Source organism: Mastomys coucha, unplaced genomic scaffold, assembly GCF_008632895.1.
Source record: "Mastomys coucha isolate ucsf_1 unplaced genomic scaffold, UCSF_Mcou_1 pScaffold22, whole genome shotgun sequence".
NCBI lineage: Eukaryota > Metazoa > Chordata > Mammalia > Rodentia > Muridae > Mastomys > Mastomys coucha.
The window spans coordinates 81116032-81135435 of NW_022196905.1; the positions used below are offsets into that span (position 1 = coordinate 81116032).

Consider the following 19404-nt stretch of genomic DNA (forward strand, 5'->3'; position numbering starts at 1 on the left):
TTAAGCAAGGAAGTGACAAGTGACATTTTGCAAGAAAGGTTCCTTTTGACTGCTAGATGGAAAGAACTCTCCAGGAGGACAGTAATAAAAGTGGAGAGTCTGATCAAAGTGGGAGATAATTTGTGTGTGTGTGTGTGTGTGTGTGTGTGTGTGTGTGTGTGTGTGTGTTGGCCAACTGGGGACAAAAGAGCTGGAGAGGAATGGTTTAAATTCCTAGGATTTACAGATGGATGGATAGATAGATGGGTGACTGCTACATGAATTTTTGCTATGAGCTACCTGGGGGCTCATTTGTCATTTTGTAAGACCATTAAAACTGGTATGATAGGAACTCAACCATTTGAATCTATTCAATACCTGTTAGCCATCCATGTAGAACTGTGACGTAAGCAGTTGGCTGTATAAGATGGAACCAAGAAGGAGGAACAGAGATGGAGAAATAACTTGGAAGTCCTAGTGACATGACTATCCTAAGCCAGGGGAATGATGACACTACTTAAGGTAGAAACTTGAAAGTCCCAGGCAGATGTCCTGCATATCTGATATTTACATTACAACTCACAGCAGTAGCAAGGTTACAGTAATGAAGTAGCAATGAAATAATTTTGTGGTTTTGGAGTCACCACAGCATGAGGAACTGCATTAAAGGGTTGAAGCATTAGGAATGCCATTGCTCTAAGGCATTGGTACAAAGCTGTTAGCTTTCCCTTCTGTGTGTTTAGCTTTCCTTGACTCTTAAATGTTTGGAATTGCATAGTATTTACATAGCTAGTAAGGGTCTCACAAAAGATCTAGCTTAATGTTCTCACCTTCTAGATGGCTAGATGAGCCAGGACGGAGTGGAAGGGATTGGGCAGTCACTGGAGTAACCAGGGGAACGCCTTTTCTGGTCAGTGCTCATTCCCAGAGGGTATGCTGTGTTCGTTGTCTCTGGAGGGGAGAGATGTGTAGACAGAGTTGAATGAGAGCTAGAAGAAGCATCTGGAAGAATAAGAAGTGGGAGAGTGAAGGTACTAGAAAGGCTTTAGGTGAACAAGAGAGAAAGACTTCATCACCCTGGGTGGGCTTACCCTTGGTGAGACTCTTGATAGGATGCACATCCCACACAGAACATTTTCATATTCTGGTGCAGCTTATGAGACTAAGGGTTGTGGTCCTGAATTTGTCCTTTTGTGACAGGGCATATTCCGAGATAGACTGAGCTCGTTTCCCTTAGGTACTTGCTAATTTAATGGGTTCATCATCGCTTTTTTTTTTTTTTAAAAAGTGTGTTTCCTAGATAATGTTTGATGGGAGGACTGATGACAGACACATGGCGTAGTTATGGGAACAGGGAAGGGGCCCGTCTATAGCCTGGGGAACCTAGGGTGCTGCCTGTTTCTGTACATCTTAAATTCGCTCTTTGGCTTTAGTAGGCTTACTGGAAATGAAGCCACTAAGTAAAAGTAATACTAGTGAACCTTGGCTCTCAAAGTCCATCTATGGCCAAGACGAAGGTAGTAGCTTTCTTCTCTTGGTGCATGTGGAATGCCGTAATCATAAAGACTTGGGAGGTGGTCTTATTTAGGCTAATGTGCCTCTTGTGGTATTTTCTCTAGTTCTTGGTGACTGTTATAGTCCTATGGTATTCCTTGCGTCTCCCTCACCTACATACAGATTGGTAGGGAAGAGCATCAAGTAAAGCAATTTGAGATATTTCATTTGTGATTAGCCATGAGTGCATTGACTTTATTGTGGATTATCTGTCTCTAGAACCAAATACTAGTCTTCCTATTGCCCATCCACAGTTAAGCCACTGTAGACAGAGAAACCATAGCAGGGTCAGTGCTGGACAATGTATTTGGAATGAGGGTATGAATGTGTGCATTTATGTGTCTCTCTGGCTGCCACTCTGGCTGCTGTTGCAAATCCAATTACCAATGACTGTTGGATTAGCTATTGTTTTGAGTCGTCCAGTTCTACTTCCCACTCAGTGGTGTACATGGTGACTGCAAGGGAAACTCAAAGCGGTTAGTTCTCTGTGCCTTCCAGCTAGGTTCAATGCAACTGCACATATACTGCACATTAAAATTCAGGGGCAGCCTGCTGTCAGGATGAGTGGAGGAGTTCTAACTGGCTAGTGCCAGCCTTCCTGGAATCCTTTCGAGTCTATTCAACTCTCCTCAGTCAAGTGAAAGGCCTGGCAGACCTGGCTCCCGGGGGTTGGCACTCACTTGTGTGAACACTGGGGAAGCTGTGCCCAGAGCTGGGTGAAGGTTGCCAGGCACTTGCTTCTGGGCAGGGTGAGGGAGGATAGAGTTATGGAAGGTGTTGCCTCTGTTGACCCACTACATTCTGTTCAGTGGTTTTAAAGAGACAGTGAAGGGACAGGTTAGGACTAGGTCTAAGTTGCCTCTTCTGCCCTGCTCAGAGTGAACGCTCTTGAGAACAAAGGGAGTTCACATGCTATTATCAGGGCTCCAGGTGGGTAGGAGAAGGAAAAAGATAGCTTGGCTTCTTTTTCCCTTTGGAAAGAGAAGGAGAATACCATCTACACTCCTGGAGCATCTTTGTGTACAAGAGAGAGTGGGAGACAGTTGTTCATTAAGATTGGTCATGAAAATTATGTCTAGATTTCTAAATGCATTGGTGTTTTTAATTTGTGGATAAGGATAGAAAATAGTATGCTAGATTAGCACTAAATCTACTTTGAAGACTCCTCTCTGACTGAAAGCACCTTAGGAACTAAAGTTCACTGTAGGGTGAGCTGAACTCGCTTTCGATGGTTCATTAGGATCAGGCTCCTAAAGGATCAAGTACCTTTTAAAGGGGATCCTTGCCTTTTTAGCATAAACGTTTAAAAATAATTTATGCCAACTGAAAACATAAGAGTTGCATGTAAGAATATTTACTAATTAAGTTTTACCTCTCCTATCAGCTGTTAGTGATGGAGATTATCATGGAAACTGGATGTTACTGTGTGGCTTTGTCCTCACCTTTATTTAAGGACACTTGCAACTGTTTGCTAACATGGGCAGTCAGAGGAAGATGCACAATATTTTTCTGAATGAAAAGGCTGACATCCAGCTGAGAAGCCTTTAGCTTGCTTCCTTTTTTATTTCGTTTGTAGCCATTTGTTCTTGTGTGCAGATTTTTATCATCATCGTCATCATCATCATCATCATCATCATCATCATCACATCACCAATCACACCCCACTATCATCATCATTGAATATTGAAAATGTTGTCCTCAGTGATCACAATAATGACAAGTTGAGATTTCTTATTAGCCTTGTCAGATGGGTTTAAGATTCCTGGGAATCCCAGGCAGTTCAGAACAAGAAAGATATTTCTTCCTTTTTCTGTATGTGTGTGTGTGTGTGTGAGTGTGTGTGTATGTGTGTATGAGTGTGTGTGTGTGAGTGTGTGTGTATGAGTGTGTGTGTGTGTGTATGTGTGTGTGTGAGTGTATGAGTGTGTGTGTGTATGTGAGTGTGTGTGTGTGAGTATGTGTGTGTATGTGTGTGTGTGAGTGTATGGGTGTGTGTGTGAGTGTGTGTGTGAGTGTGTGTGTGTATGAGTGTGTGAGTGTGTGTATATGTATGAGTGTGTGTGCATGTATGAGTGTGTGTGTATGAGTGTGTGTGCGTGTGTGTGTGCACAAGCTTGTGCCCATGCGCATATGTGTGTGTAGGTATATGTGTGTGGTGGTGCCTTCTGCTTTTGTCTGAGGCAGGGTCTCTTCTGTTTCTGTCACTTAGGCCAGCTAGCTGGCCTATGAGCTTCTGGGGGATTCTCTTGGCTCAGTCTCCTACCTCCCCACAGGAGTGCTGGAATTGTAGATGCTCACTTTATTTGTCTGACTTTTACCTTGGTTCTTGAGATTTGAACTTTGGTCCTCAAGCTTGCACAAGTGTTTTTATTTATTCAGAGATCTCTCCAGACCCATCCCCTCTTAAGAAAAACAAATGAACTTATTTTCAATGTATTTGCTTGTGTGCTTGATTCTAAGTGTAATTGGTAGTGTTAATATTAAAATAAATTACTCACCAGTACTTCAAACTTATCTATAAATAATTTATATATGTGATATATAATTATCTGTTAATAAAGATTTGCATTATTTTTCCATGTTAAAAACCACCCCTTTCCAAAATATAAAAATAGAAATCACCCTTGTCCTAAGAAATCATGTATTTGAAGTCTAGACCCTCTTTCAAACATAAAGGGCTGGCTTACCCCCTGGTAACTGCAAAATTATATCTGACTTTGGGAAATGATTTTCTCTTCATGAGCTGGTATTTATGCCCTAGTAAATTATCAATGTTGTTACATATTATTAGAGCTGACTATGGACATTCTTTTGGATTTGTGTAGGCTAAGCCAACAATTTATTTGTATTAATTTATGAAATATTTTGGAGTATATAGGCTGGTCTGCTTCTTGATATATAAAGTGCCACATTCCCTCCACAGCACCTGGAGTTGATGTCACGATGCTAAACTCTTTTATAGAAATATAAACTCTCTTATAGAAACATAAGAAACAGAGTTGCCAGTTTTTAGCTCTCTTATAGAAATACTGCCAACTGAGGCTGTTTGTTTGTTTGTAAAGACCTTGCTACATCTTTTTTTTTTTTTTTTAATAGAACACCCATCCAGGATCTTTGTCTTCTCTCCTACATGTTTCTTTAAAGATTTAAAAAACAGTAAATCTCCTTTTTGCTTCCTTCTCTTCCTTTTGGTGGCAGCTACAAATTTGTCGTAAACATCTTGACACACAGTGGGTTATGTAAGATCAGGGCTTACGCTTTGGGAGTGCTGCTTATCAGTTCTGAGAGAAGGGTATGGAGTGTTTGGGTTGAAGAGTCTTTGCTTTAAATTGGAGAGAATGGAAATTTGCTTGATGGTAGAAATATCAACAATGGCGAATAAGATCCTCAGCCAGAGCGTACCTCGGTCTTTAATTAGAGATGTGTGTGGGAGGCTAGAGGAGTGACTGCAGGTAGGAAAAGGTACATCTCTGCGGAAGATTTTATCTGTCTTTTGGTGATCTGTGAGCTGGTGCATGGTGCTGAAACCGCAAGATAAAAAACCTGTATATACTGCCTTCTTCCAAAACAGCTCAAGATGAAGTGAAAAACAAAAACAAAACCAAAAACCAAAAAACAAACCACCAAACCAAAACCAAACCAACCAACCAAACAACAACAACAACAACAACAACAAAACAGAACAACATCCCCCCAAATAGTTATGAAATGGAAGGGGGAGAGCAGTGTATCAAATTCATGCTATGAAGTGCTGCACTCACATGGGATGGTCTCGTAGTCAGTTCTTCTCCTTCTTACCATCAACATGAGGAAGGAAACTTAGTTATGTGACTTATAGGATACATGTGTGTTTTACTTGGGCATGTGGTGTGTGTGTGTGTGAGGGTGTGTGTGTGTGTATGTGGGTGTGTGTGCATGTGCATGCATGTGTGACCAGAGGAAGATGTTTGCTGTCCCCCTACTATATTCTTTGAAACAGGGGCTCTCGCTGAACCTTGCCAGTTTTTAGCTAGCCTGGCTTGCCAGCAGTCACCAAAATCCTATTTCCAGCCCTATTGCCCCGAGTAGGTAGTTATAGGCATATATAGCCGCATCTTACCCAGCCAGCCATCTTCTTAACATTGTAAATGTGTATTTTTAAAAGTTCCCTCAAAGCTGGTACTCAGCTCATGCTTACATTGATACCTGAGCAATATTTCTCCTGTGGAATGCTCTGCACAAGGCATTTGCTCATAGGTTTCAGCATCCCTGACTTCCCAAACTTTGGTTTCTTCCTATGGACCTGAAATTAATAGTAGGATCATGTGTGCCAGAGAAATGCACAGCAGCAACAAACATGCTTCGAAGCTCTTGCTTGGCACATGGTTGCTGCATCTGTACATATACAGTGCACCATGGTTCCCAGGCAGGAGCTAATAGTTGTATTCTGTCTACATAGGTTGTTAACCATCAAGCCATCCATAGACATTTTCACTTGGCTGGCGAATTTTTATTTTCTGGCTTGAGTTATCGTTGGATTCTTCTAACTTCTGAATCATCCTAAGGAAGTAGAGTCTGCGAAAGCCATCTTTACTTAAATGGCTCCGGAGTTGCTAAGTGTAAGGGTTGACTGGTTGCCCCGAAGCAAGAATCAGAAGTTTCCAGTTAGGCTAGCCATTTCTCAGGAATGGGGAGACCTTTGAGTTGCTACTTCACAGAGCATCCTGTTTGCAATGAGGGTGGAACAGGTGAAGACGGGGAGAAACAAGACTCGGTAGTGATGATTCTGACATTCAGAGATAGCCAGCAGAGCTATGTTGTCTTCCCAGAAGTCCTGGCTGTAGCGTGGATTGTGAAGTATTCCCGAGATACTTGGAATGTGTTGGGAACTCCCACCATCTGTCAGAGACAGGCACGAAGGGTATTTATTTGAACACATGATGCTGACATTCCTGCCAGATTGAGGACATGATGCCCTATGACTACATGCCTACATGAACACTGTCAAGTGTAGGTTCCAACACTTTGGCTTTATTGATTGAACTGGCATAAATATAAGCTTGCTTTTAATGTATTCAACAATTGTATCTTCCTTCTGAATTAAAGCTTTAAATTAAAATTTAAAAAATTAAATTACATTTAAATAAGTTTTATTCTTTATTTTCCCAGCCTTCTTAGAAGCAATTTTCACAAAATCGACAGCAGAGGAATGTTTTTGAGCCTAATATTTTTCTTATAATAAATTAGTAATGATTCCCGTTTTCTGAGCATCTTACAGTTTTGTAAACTCTTGTGGGTTTGGAAAGCTTGTCTGTTCCTTCTTTTCTTTTTACACAGAATAATAGTTACACCCTCAACATTTGTAGCTCTGCTGAGAGCTCACATTAATCTTCATGACATATCTCTGAAACAGGTAAAGATTTTAATGAAAGTAAACACTGAGATCCACCTGTGATATTCTTACCAACAAGAGACTCTTTCCAGCAGGAATGCTATTTCTGTTGATCAGGACGACAGGAGTTTTGTTGGGTCTGTGCGAACACTTCCATCTCAGCTCATGTTACTTTTGGTGTTTTGGTTACTTGGCCATATAGCTAATTACATATTTGGCCATCCTTGTGTGAAAGCATGTCTATCTAGGCCAGGTCCTGCAACACAAGGCTGCCCTATTTGCCTCCTTTCACGGGCAATGGAGAAGGAAGGAGAGACAGTGTACATATTTAAAGTAATAAGCCCCCAGTGGTGCACATCATCCAGATTCACATTTCTTTTCCTTTATGTAAGCACAAGGCCAAAGGGGAAGATTTACATGCCAGTAAGATGCAGGAGGAAAAGGAAGTGGAAGAGGAGAAAGAGAAAGGGGAAGAAAAAGATGAGAGGAAGGAGGGGGAAGAAGGGGAGGAAGAGAAAGAGGAGGGAAGAGAAAGAAGAGGAGGAGGAGGAGGAGGCAGAGGAGGAAGAAGAGGAGGAGGAGAAGGAGGAAGGGGATGCTGTGCTTAGGGACTTGTTCCTTGGACATTTCTTAGCAAACATCTTCATCATTGGGAATATTCTATTTTACCATATTGTATGAATACCTTCAATGTTGAGCACTAGAGAATCGTGGCTTCATAGTTGTCATTACCATGAATATATATATATATATATATAAAATATATATATATATATTATATATATTATATATATATATAATATATATATTCATGGCATATATATATATGCCTGAGAGTAGGTGTGTGGGGTGGCAAAGGGAATTGAGAGTGGCTGCAAATGAGCCTGAGAGAGAGATCTCCGTGGATTTGGTAGAAAGGTTCTAACATTGGCGATGGTGATGGTTGTGCAACTCTACATAAAATCCTGAATTATACCATTGCAAGAAGTGAATTTTACAGTTTGAAGATTATACCTTAGTAAGCTAATAAACATGGCTGAAGTGTGGGATATCACTGAAGGAGCCCCCCATATCTTCTTAGCCAGAAAGATGCTACAGGACTCTGAGGTGCAGCATCGAATCTGAAGGCCTCCTCAGCTGTGAGTGGAGCAGGGAACTGTAGGGAGGAGGAGCTGGAGAGATGCAGGGAAGCTTGATGTGCCCTAGGGACAGCACTGGAGTTCTAAGGTCACCAAAATGAGCAGAATGGTACCATGTTTGTAGTTATGACCATCCCATTAGGTTCTCAAATGAAGACATATGCCACTGCAGAGCTTGAAGACTCACCATCTGAATTGCTTTAGCTTTTCCATTAGTTTGAAAATAATACTTTACACATAACAATATACATAACAACACACACACAGATTTACACACATATATATGTGAAACTTTAAATCCTGTCGGCTCATATAGTCTCTTTTAAATGACTTGATCAAATGTATACCACAGAGACTTGAGTTTATACAGTATATCTTATTACACCACATCAGCATTAGTATACATTAATTACTGTTTCCCCTGACTATTATTTAATAATGTGCAGAAAACATTTACTGTGACATTTTAGAATTTTGAAACTCTCCCTACTATGTGTGAATGTGTGTGTGTGTGTGTGTGTGTGTGTGTGTGTGTGTGTGTGTGTGTATGTGATATGATTACGTAAGGTTCCACTGACTTGTACTGCTGAGATGAGATAAAGCTGCAGGGCCTTCCTTAGTAAGGGGGGTGCACAGGAAACAATTGACACCGTTTCTTAATTCGCATTGTTTCTGAGATATTTCCTACTTCCTAGTATAATATAGCTTTCCCATGAGAACAATTTGCTCGAAAATGGTTAGATGCGATACATTTCTCATTGGCACACGTCCTGTGGGAAAGATTGTTCACTGCACTTTGTAGTCACAAGTTGCTGTTTTCGAGTGCTGCGGCTAGGGTCTCACTTCGTGTGGAGGGGCTCCAACTTCCTTCCCAGTCTCATTTTTCCCGCGATACAGTACCCCGGAGAGTTCATTCTTCCTTAGTTGGAGTCTTTTTCTTGAAATATCGCACTATTCGTTTATACTGTCAGTTTAAGGAAAATCTTGTGAATTATGGTGTTTTTAGGGGTGCCTGGTGACTTCCGTGGGAAGTAGTTCATGACATTATCACTCAGGAGGCTGAGGTACACAAGGTGTCTGTGATATTATCTCTGGAACTGTAAAGTACCATCCAAAGATAATTCTAGAAATGGGAAATGAAACACTTAGAGGAGATAACCTCATCTAATTTGCAGTTTGTTCAAATTACTTCCACAATGATGATTCCCACATTCAGAAGTTATGCTGTAGGTAAAGAGAAAGTGAAGGTTTTTCGATGAAAACAAAACAACAACAAAAGACGTGGAACTTGGGATTCTCATTCATCTTATCAGATTTTGTAAAATGGTATCTTGTCACTTTTGAGGTGCCTTCCCCAGGAGGCCTGGAAGCAGGTAGATCTGTTTTTCTCTGCACCCTTCTCTGAAGGCAGCTTTTGCTGGACTGGGTCTTATATTTATCATCGAAGCAACCAGGCTTTAGAAACTTCTGGGAGCAAGAAAAGAGACTTGAGGGTAGCAGTGGAGCTGACATTGGCTTGAGCGCTTCCTAGTGCGGACATTTGCAGATTTCTAACATCTTCTCCCTGAGAAAGTCTTACTTTTCCCAGTTTGCCCCAGTTCCAAGTCTCTGTTCTGCTGATTGGATAAAAAAAATAGTTATAGTACAAAACCTTATCCCCGGTAGAATAACTTTTTGAACTTTTGATCTTTATTTTTGCAACCCAGCAGCCCTTTCCCCTCTCTTTCTAGTCAATAGCATCACAGATCTTGAAAAACTAGAGCAGAATGGACCTCTAGGGGTGACTTAACTTAAGCCCCTTGCTGTATAGAAGGATGAGGCCAAGGCTCTGAGAGGTAAGGGGCCGGCAGTGGAGCCCACTGGGTAGGGTATTTGCCTGGTATATGTGAAGCCCTGGGTTCATGCAGAGAATAAACTAAGCATAGTGATGCTTGCCTGGAATCCCAGAACTTGGGAGATGGAGGCAGTAGGATCAGAGGTTCAAGATCATCCTCTGCTCTTTATCAAGGCTACATGAGTCCCTGTCTCAGTAAATAAAAGCAAACAAGAAATGTATAGTGAAGGCTATATAGATTAAGGATGGCAGATCTGTGACCAGAATCAAGAATTCTTGATTTCCAGTTTGCTAACTCTTTGACTTTCATAAACCTAAGGTCTAAACTTAATCCTGTGGGGACAGAATTTGAGTACACCCTCACAGAACCAAATACCAGCCAGTGGATTGAATTATACTATAGCAGAGTGAAATTTGAAAAGAAATTCATTTTTTTTTTTGTTTTACAACTAACTCTTTGAGTTAGTTAAATACTGAGCAATAATGACTTCTCTGGCCTGCAGCTCCCGTGTATTTTAAGTATAGGGATATCATGGGTTGAAATGATCGTTGACTTGTCTGTTGTCCTTAGGTCACCACACAATCTACATTGGGGTCCATGTGCCCAAGAGCTACCGGAGAAGGAGACGCCATAAGAGAAAGGCCGGGCACAAGGAAAGGAAGGAAAAGGAAAGAATCTCTGAGAACTATTCGGACAAATCAGATGTGGAAAATGCGGATGAATCCAGCAGCAGCATCCTCAAGCCGCTCAGTGAGTATTCTTGGCTCAGCACCGCTCTCTCTCTACCTTACTCCTCCTCGGCCAATGTAGAGGGAGTCAGGGACCCTGGGGTGGTCTGTTTATTGGGTAATGTCTGCGAATATGCTTTTCTTGTGCTGCCAAGTTGGTCTAAGAGTGCATGTGGACGATTCTGAGTTGGTAGGGAAAAGATAAGTGCAAGGGCGGGCACAGATGGTAATTCTTCATCCTGCAAAGTGAGCTAGGGTACGGCTTCACAGGCAATATGTTATTTCACTGCAGTCATCAACAGTCAGAGGATCATTGGATTGATTCCACTTAAAAATAGGTTCTACTGAGACAATAGGCTCAGCTGAGAGTGTATGCATGTGTAGGTATGGCCGTTTTTCAAATATCAGAGTCATCAGTGACATTTAACTGGATTGCAGGCCAGGTCAGTGATTTAAAATGGAGCATCAGAGAGGCATTGCACAGGGCAGAGAGGAGTGCTGAGTGACTCAGTTCTCAAAAGGTTGGCCATCATAAATTTCATGCCTTGTATAAAATGTTAAGATGGATGGGAGGAGGTCAAAGGGCACTGTTAGACTCAAGTCGCAAGTAGACTGTGGGCTTGGGCGTTTGTTTATGCTGTTCTGTATGTGTTGAGTCGGGGTACTCTGATATATGGAGACCCTTATGACGGGAATGAATCTGTACAGGAGAAGCACATGCTGGTTGTGGAAGAGTCCCAAAGAGGTCTTAGTTAGTGACAGCTTTCGTGTTGCCAGAGCTTTGTACACTCTCCATCTCTTGCAGAAGCCCAGACCCTGCAATAAAATGCATTATGGGTGGCACAGATAAAGATCAAGTTCAGTCATGGCAGGTGATGACAGGCCAAATTAGAATGAAGAGCTCAGGGCTGTTGAAACGTGAATTCACAGCCTTAAATTAAAGAGGGCGTGAAGCGTTAGCGACGTGAGTCTTTTCTCGTCTCAGCACTGGAACGAAGCAGGTGGCTTAGGAAGCTGGACAAGCCCTGCTCCAAGAGGAGTGGCACAGATGGGCCACTGGATTGGGGAATTTGGAAATGGACTTCTAAACTGAAAAGGGAGTAGAGTTACGTGTGAGATGGAGGAGGAGGCAGAGGACAGGTAACTAAAGCTGTGTTTCTTTCATTGGAATGCTAGGGAAACGTTTTCTAAAAGGATTTGCCTTGATATATCACCCCAATAATAGTATCTGTTCTAAGCCAGCTCCTTGAAAGGCATATAAAAAGGGTTATGACTAGCAGCTTGAAGAAAAAAAAAGATAATCTCCCATTTCAAGTAGATTACTGTAGTTTCTCACTCTGTTTGCTGTCTATTTTGGCATGGTACCAGACTGCATCAAAGAGGGCCTCTGCTGAGCATATGTGAGAGATCCCCTCCTCTCCTCCCCTCCTCAGCCCCTTCCTTCCCCTCCCCTCCATTCCTCTTCTCTCCTTTCTCCTTCTCAACTCCTTACTCTCTCCCTCCCTTCCCCTTCTCTTTTCTCCCTGTTTTGAAGATATCTCTCATTCTTCAAGTAATATAAGATATGTCTTCACTGTATATTAAAGAGATGGAGAAGGAGGTGGAGGTGGCGGGGAAGAAGAGAGGGAGGGAGAGGGAAAGGGAGAGGGAGAGGAAGAAGGAGAGGAAAAGGGAGAGGGGTTCACCTAAACAAAAGTGCCAAGCATTTTAGAGGTGATAATGATGTTGCGACTTTTTTTTTTTTTGGAAAGGCAATGAAAATGGTGCTAGTGACACTCAGGTAATTAGGAACAGGCAGCTCAAACCTAGTTAAGTGTGTGTGTGGAATGCTGCTGCTCTCTGGGGCATTTGGGGATCAGTTTGAATATAGCATGCAAAATAGCAATATAATTTGTTCCAGGGGTGGGTCCTCAGAAGTCTCCTCCTGGGTATACTGCTTTGTGTCTTAAGCAAGGTCCTAGATATGTAGACGTACTATGAACCAATTGTTCAGTGATTGTAGGTTCTCATGCAGCCCAAGTTGGCTTTGAACTTGCTTGCTGTTGAGCCAAAGAGGATCCTGGACTGCTGGTTCTCTCGTCTCTACCTGTGAGGAGCTGGGATTATAGGCCTGCCCTGTTTTATGTGATACTGTGGATTGAGGATTGAATTGAGGACCTTGTGTGTGTCAGACAAGCCTTTGTGGGAGGACTTTTTAAAAACTCTTTTCCTCCTGGTGGTAATGAAAGTTTTGGCTATAGTCATCCAATTCGATGTGAAGGTTTTCTTAGAAATTGTTATCAGTTTCTCTGCTGCTCTGTTTGGAGGCAGGTAGACTGGCAATTGCATAACTTGGTATAGTTCTTAAAAGACTGCCCGGGTGCATCCAAATACAGAAAGGCAGGCACCAACGTGCTGACATTTTTATGAGAAAATGCATCTATGAAATCCCTGTCTCACGGTCCATTGTTCTCTCTCAAGAGTGTCTATGTCTTGAATGTAGGCCTTCTGATTTCCTTACGTCTGCCCACCGTTTGTGTCCTGAAGACAAGATGTCTGCATGTGCTGTCTGGGAATATGCGGCAGATGTATTCTTTTTGAGGAAAGGAAGCCAAGCAACTCACAGATTTAATAGTCACGTGAGAGGCGTCTCTGAGCCTCACTCCTCTTTCGCCTGTACATGGGCCGTTCTGCAGTGCCTCACTCCTCTTTCGCCTGCACACGGGCCGTTCTGCAGTGCCTCACTCCTCTTTCGCCTGTACATGGGCCGTTCTGCAGTGTCTCACTCCTCTTTCGCCTGTACATGGGCCGTTCTGCAGTGCCTCACTTCTCTTTTGTCTGCACACGGGCCATTCTGCAGTGCCTCACTTCTCTTTTGTCTGCACACGGGCCGTTCTGCAGTGCCTCACTTCTCTTTTGTCTGCACACGGGCCATTCTGCAGTGCCTTCGGTCAGCTCTCCATCGGCATTAACTTTGTCTCTCCGAGCCTCACTCCTCTTTTGTCTGCACATGGGCCGTTCTGCATCGCCTCTGGTCGGCTCTCCATCGGCATGAACTCGGTCTGACTGTCCCCTTCTCAGCTTGGCTGCTCTGGGTTGGCCCAGGGCATTGTCACGTCTTGCTTTGCTCTGAAGTCTTTCTCCACTCAGAGACATTGTTGGCTGTGGTGAAGCACGAGCCAGGCCATACCACTCTTGTGCTGATGGTTTCCCACTGACCTTGAAGCAGGATCTGTGCTGTACATCCCGCCTGCAGCATCCCGTCGACACTCGGCATCCGTTCAGTCCTGCATTACAGCATCCTCTTTTCACTCATTCTGTTTCAGTCATGCTGATGTCAATGACCCTCGATCCAGAGCCTTTGCATGTGCAGTCCCAGTTTCCTGGAATGGCCACACCATTCTTATCTCTGTGGGCTTTTGCCTTTCTTCATCTTTCATCCTTAGAATGCCGCCTTTTCAGAGAGGCCTTTTTTTTTTTTGCCTCCTCTCATGCTGCTTCCCAAGTGTTAAGATCCTTCTGCCCCTCTTCGTTTCCTTCAGGATACATCTTCCAGCTAACAAGTTTTCTTTTTTCACCTACAATTTTGTTTTGGGGGAATATTAGATCTTAATTTCCACAATTGCAAGCAGGGGTGTGGTGTGTCTTGTTTATTTACCATGACTCTCTAGAGCTGTGTCAGACCCAAAGGATACTTCATACACGTTCACGAAAGAATATTTAAATGACCAAAGAGGGAAATTTAAATTACTAAGGAAGGAAAACCGTAAACCTTGCTTTCATTGTTCCATCTACCACACTCTAAGTGAAGACCCAGCTGATTTTCTTGCATTCTATCTTAGCAGGCTGGCGCTCTCTGGCTTGCCTCCTTCCACTGCCATGTAAAATCTCACGCTGACTTTTAAGTGTTCCACTTTGGAAAATGCCTAATTATTTCAGCTGTTGCCAAAAGGGTTTTGTTTTGTGGTAGATAGCTCCCAAATGTGTAGTATTGCCTGTTGGCTGTAGGTGATGGAAGAAATTGATCCACAGGGCACATATGTTCATCATGTATACTTAAGATGGTTACCATTGCACACAGAAGTCAGAGAGCTCTGCTTAGAAGTCACTGTGAAGAATCCCAAAACTTTGCATCTTCAAAATCAGTTCTAAGGAGACTCTGCCATAGGCTTCCCAGTATTTAGGCATGTTGGGAACATGACATAGTTGACAGGTTCATTTAGCTTAGAATAAAGATGATTTTTCTCTTTTCCATCACTTCTGACATCAAGATAGGGCATCTAAAAGGTTGGTATGCATTTGATCCTTACATGTTTGCAGCTGTGAGGATCACAGAAGCCAGCCAACTTCAGATCCACCCCAAGCTCAGCAGCCCCCAAGGCTGTATATGTTTCCTGTTCCCAGTGTGGTATCAGAACTGGTGTCCCAGGTAGGAATACAGGGAAAGAAACTTGTGTGTAATTGTGGCATGCTGAGCAATGGGGAGAGCGAGGCTGGAAAGAGACAGGAGTGGTGTGGAAGAGCAAGCGGGAGGAGAGACAAGGGATGAGGAGGTGGTGTGGAGTGGGTGGTGGAGAGAAAACTTAGATTGTGCTCTTTCTTAAAAATAATCCTCTTACCTCCTCCACCATGCACTTCCCCCATCCCCCCTAAGTTAGCAGCTGCCATCCTCCGAGGCGTGCCCAAAATGCAAGGGACTGATGGTCCTGGCTGCTAGGATCTGGAAACACAGCTCAGCTCCTCACAGTCAATGGCTTTGGTCTCTCCACTTTACATTTTGTTAGTGCCCTGGAAGGCCTCTAAGCGCCAGCTTGTGGCTACAGAGTCTGCCAAGCACTGTCAGATGTTAGGAGACACAGGTACAAACCAAGCATCAAGCTCAGTGAATTGACATGCTGTGTGGTTTGTTTCTGAACCCGAGAGAGTCTGTGTCAGTACAGCGGTCCTGGCTGCCTCCTATCATGCTCCTCATCTGCAGGTCTGCCCATGATGGCCACACAGTGCTCAGTCAGTGGGTGTGGACGGACAGTCTTACGTTCTTTTCTAACTCTTTGGAAGTGTACCAGAACGGATGGATTTATGCTAGTGGACATTGTTCTGTGAGCCAGGGACAATGGATGCCAATTGGTGATCCAGCTAAATTCAGGAAACTGAAACAGAGAAATGGGCAGTTGCTTTTGTTTGGGGTATCCGGGTAAATGAACAGAGTAGCTTTTTACCAGAGCCAAGAATATTTGGTTTTGGCCACTTGACTTCCCTGTTCCCAGCACACTCTTGTGTCCTTCTCCAGCCCCCCTCTTTTTTTGTGTGTGTGATACATTTCTTATTTTTTTCTTTTCTAATCTATCTTTCTCTGTCTCTCCCTTCCTTCCTTCCTTCTTACCTTCCTTCCTTTGTTTTAGGCATGCTCCTTAATTTTGATGTTATAAAGTAAAATTTCTTTAATTTGCTGTAGGCCATTGCTATACCCCACAAACAAACTGATCTGCAGGATGGGTTCATCTGTCAAATGTGTGAGAGGAAGTAACCCCATTTGTGTCAGAGGTGTACAGACACAAGAATCAGGCTGCCTTGGTCATCCTCTTTAGGTATGAGAACATGAGCTTTTCATATTGAAAAATAATCAAAAACATAAACTTTCGGTTTTCAGGAGAAAGTCGTATGGTAGAGTTTTCTAGAAGGACCGCCTAGGTAGAGCATTTATGGGCATGTATTCCATCTAGATAACTTGAGCTAGAAACCTGCCTCATATCATTAGAGTAAGTTCAGAACTAGGTTAAACCTTGTGCTTGGCTTTCTTCATTTGTGGGGGATTATGGTAGAATTGAATCCCCATGTTCTGCACATCAAATGACTTCTGCATTGGATAATGGTGTGTGTGTGTGTGTGTGTGTGTGTGTGTGTGTTTGTGTGTGTGTGTGTGTGTGTGCATTCACTAACTTGCATGAGTGCCAAGACTATTTATTCACTTGTGGCACACTATGGTATGGATGCCAGAAGACAACTTTTGAAAGTCAGTTTTCTCCTACTCTGTGGGACCCAAGGCTTGAACTCAGGTCGTCAGACTTGGCAGCAGACAGCTATACTGGAAGAACCATCTGATGACTTATCAATAAATGTTTGAAGCCATTCTGCAGATCTCCTGCAATCTTATTTCCTGTCATCTGCATGAAGATAGTGATGAAAACTTCAGGCTGGACTGGGTGGAGAGAAATTCTCTGTAGTTAGCAATTACTGCTCACTAAGCCTTGTCAGCCCTGCCTGCTACAAATTTTCAATATTCCTTCACTTTTACCATCAACTCCACACCTGCCTCCAGCTCCTTTGAACTTGTCAGTGGGTGTCAGTTTGGATGTTGGCTGGCAGGTAAAACAGCCAAGGGCCTGAGTATGTCTAGGGGTGGAGCAGGCAACTACTGCTCAAATGAATGGAAAACTGCCAGAAGGTAGTGCCTGTTTCCCAGGCTCTCCTCAAATTCAGTCAATAGTCGGGTTGTTCTATAACCTGCAAACAAATGGGTTCATTCTTTTTCATGAAAAGAAGGCTCTCTCTTCCTGTTTCTCAGTGAAATGAAAATGTTTAGGAATTTGAGGACCTGAGAGGATGAAGGTTTTATATACGATACTGAGTGTTCAACAAGACAATGCTCTGTGTGGTTCAAATAATTGTTTAGTCCACTGACACTCGTAGATGGAAGATGCCACTGTGATCTTCCTTCTTGAGTATTTCAGGCAGCCTAGACTTTCTGAAATGTGCTTCTCCCAGTCACCTTGAGGTGCCCTCCAAATGGCAGTTCTTTTCTTCCTGTTGTCATTGGTTTATTCTATTCCAATAGTTAATTCCACTATGCCACGAGATGGGATGTTATGAATAGTGTGTTTACGTGTCATGGGAGAGCTGATGCTGTTGCTATTTATAGTGACTCATAAGTTCAGGAGGCCTCAGACGGTTCTAGTATAATCTAGGTACTGGGGTAGGTAGGGCTAAAAGGAGTGTGTAACTTGAAGTGGAAAAAGGGGAAACCCAGAAGAACTTAAGATATGAGATCTCTTTAGTGAGGTAAACAGGGTACAAATGACTGATCCAGGCATTACCACCTAAGCAGAAGGCAGGACGTGTCCTCTGGTTTGGGGTTAAAGTTTGAAAGGCAGCAAACTGGATGGAGTGCATGTGACTAGGACTCGGTTGAAGAGTGACAGACACAGACCAGGATCTTCTTGGAATGGTATTCTGTTTAGGAAACTTGTCACACAGAAGGACGTAACTTGTGAAGGACACGGTGCTTAACACCAGGGACTTAAATGCAAGGGTTTGTAAGCTTGACCTGCAGAAGTAGAAGTAGTTGGGGTACACTCGATGTATTCTCCAGAATTCTCCAGTACTGCACTCTGGATGCAGAGGGGATGGAAGACACGGGTACACTCTATACATTCTCTAGAATTCTTCCATGCTGCGGTCTGGATACAGGGGCATGCCAGGCCCTTGTAATAATTTTCTCATGGACAGGATTCTTGCTTCATACTTTATGGAGGTGTGAACGTGAAGTCCTCATGTTGCTGATCACATTTAGAGTCAAAAATCTTAATTATCTTTGGCTCTTCACTGTTCTTTCTTTCCCCTCCTCTCTGCGTATCTATCCCTTCTCCAGCTTCTCTTGTGTTTCCTCCTCGCTCCGAGTTTCTGACCACTCTCATACTCAAATGTGTTTTCTCCCATTAGTCTTCTCTTTGAAATAGAAGGACTCTCTTTAGAAGAAACTGTCAGATACCTGAAGGATTCATTCCATCTAGTCTCTCCCATTAAGAACAGAAACTTTTACCATCTTTGTTTCTCAAAGCAGACCCCCAACTTAGGGTTCCTAGATATTTAAGAGGTAATTGACCGTGGATCAGGGCTCGCTACTTTCATTCTTTTACATAGTTTAATTAAAGCTGTAGACTCACTTTGTTTGAGCAAGGCCTAGTGAAGTTAGTTTATTCCCACTTTATGATTTTCCTAATTTTTTGAAATGTGGTAGTACCTAAACATATCATATGAACTGTCACTTGGACCCTGTCATGCCCTGACAGTGACAAGACCCTTTTGAGATAGGTTTCATCTTTCTAGCTGCATTGTTAGAGCCTCAAAGCCACCAGCTACATCATGTACATATTGTGTCATAGTGTATCTTTCGAATGGATGATTAAAGAACAGAGCAAAAAATTATTTATTAGTTAAATTCAAGAAAATAAAAACATGAAGGTTTTGTGCAATTTAGACAGTATTGACAAACATCTTGGTAAATAAGACACTTTTAATTTCTGGTTGAAATGTGATTAAAATAGAGATCACCAGTGAGCCCTTTCAGAGGCTGGATTTACTAATGGTGAAATGAGAAAAGGTCAGGAAAAGTCTAATTATGTACAACTTTGTTTCCAATGATTGATTTGCATATAAACAAAATATTTCCATGCTTAAAAAGTGGATAAAAGTGCTAACCCCCCCCCTCTCTCTATATATATATATACATATATATACATATATATACACATATATATGTGTGTGTGTATGTATGTGTGTGTGTATATGTATATATACACATATACACATATTTTTTTCCATATGAGAAAAATTTTAAATTTGGAAATCTGAAGACCAGTGAGGTATACAAAACATTAGCTGACGTCATATTCTGTAAAGAGGGCCTGCTGAGTTGACTGGTACGCCTGGCTCTGTAGAAGGCTGTTTCGTTAGTGCTTATGTTCCATTGGGAAGTGTGAGAACTATACATGGAAGAGGTCACTTAGAGTAAATGTTGCACAGTATGAATACATCTAGAA

At 42.6% G+C, this 19404-nt stretch overlaps 1 protein-coding gene across 4 annotated transcripts in view; it reads left to right on the forward strand.

Annotated features, from left to right (window-relative positions):
* The window catches only part of Slc4a4 (solute carrier family 4 member 4), a 335690-nt gene that overhangs the window by 58709 nt on the left and 257577 nt on the right, over window positions 1–19404 (forward strand). For all 4 annotated transcript variants that reach the window (XM_031342972.1, XM_031342970.1, XM_031342973.1 and 1 more), the window contains exon 3: window positions 10449–10628. In XM_031342972.1, coding sequence (XP_031198832.1) covers window positions 10449–10628 — 180 coding nt within the window. The remainder of the gene's footprint in view (window positions 1–10448; window positions 10629–19404) is intronic.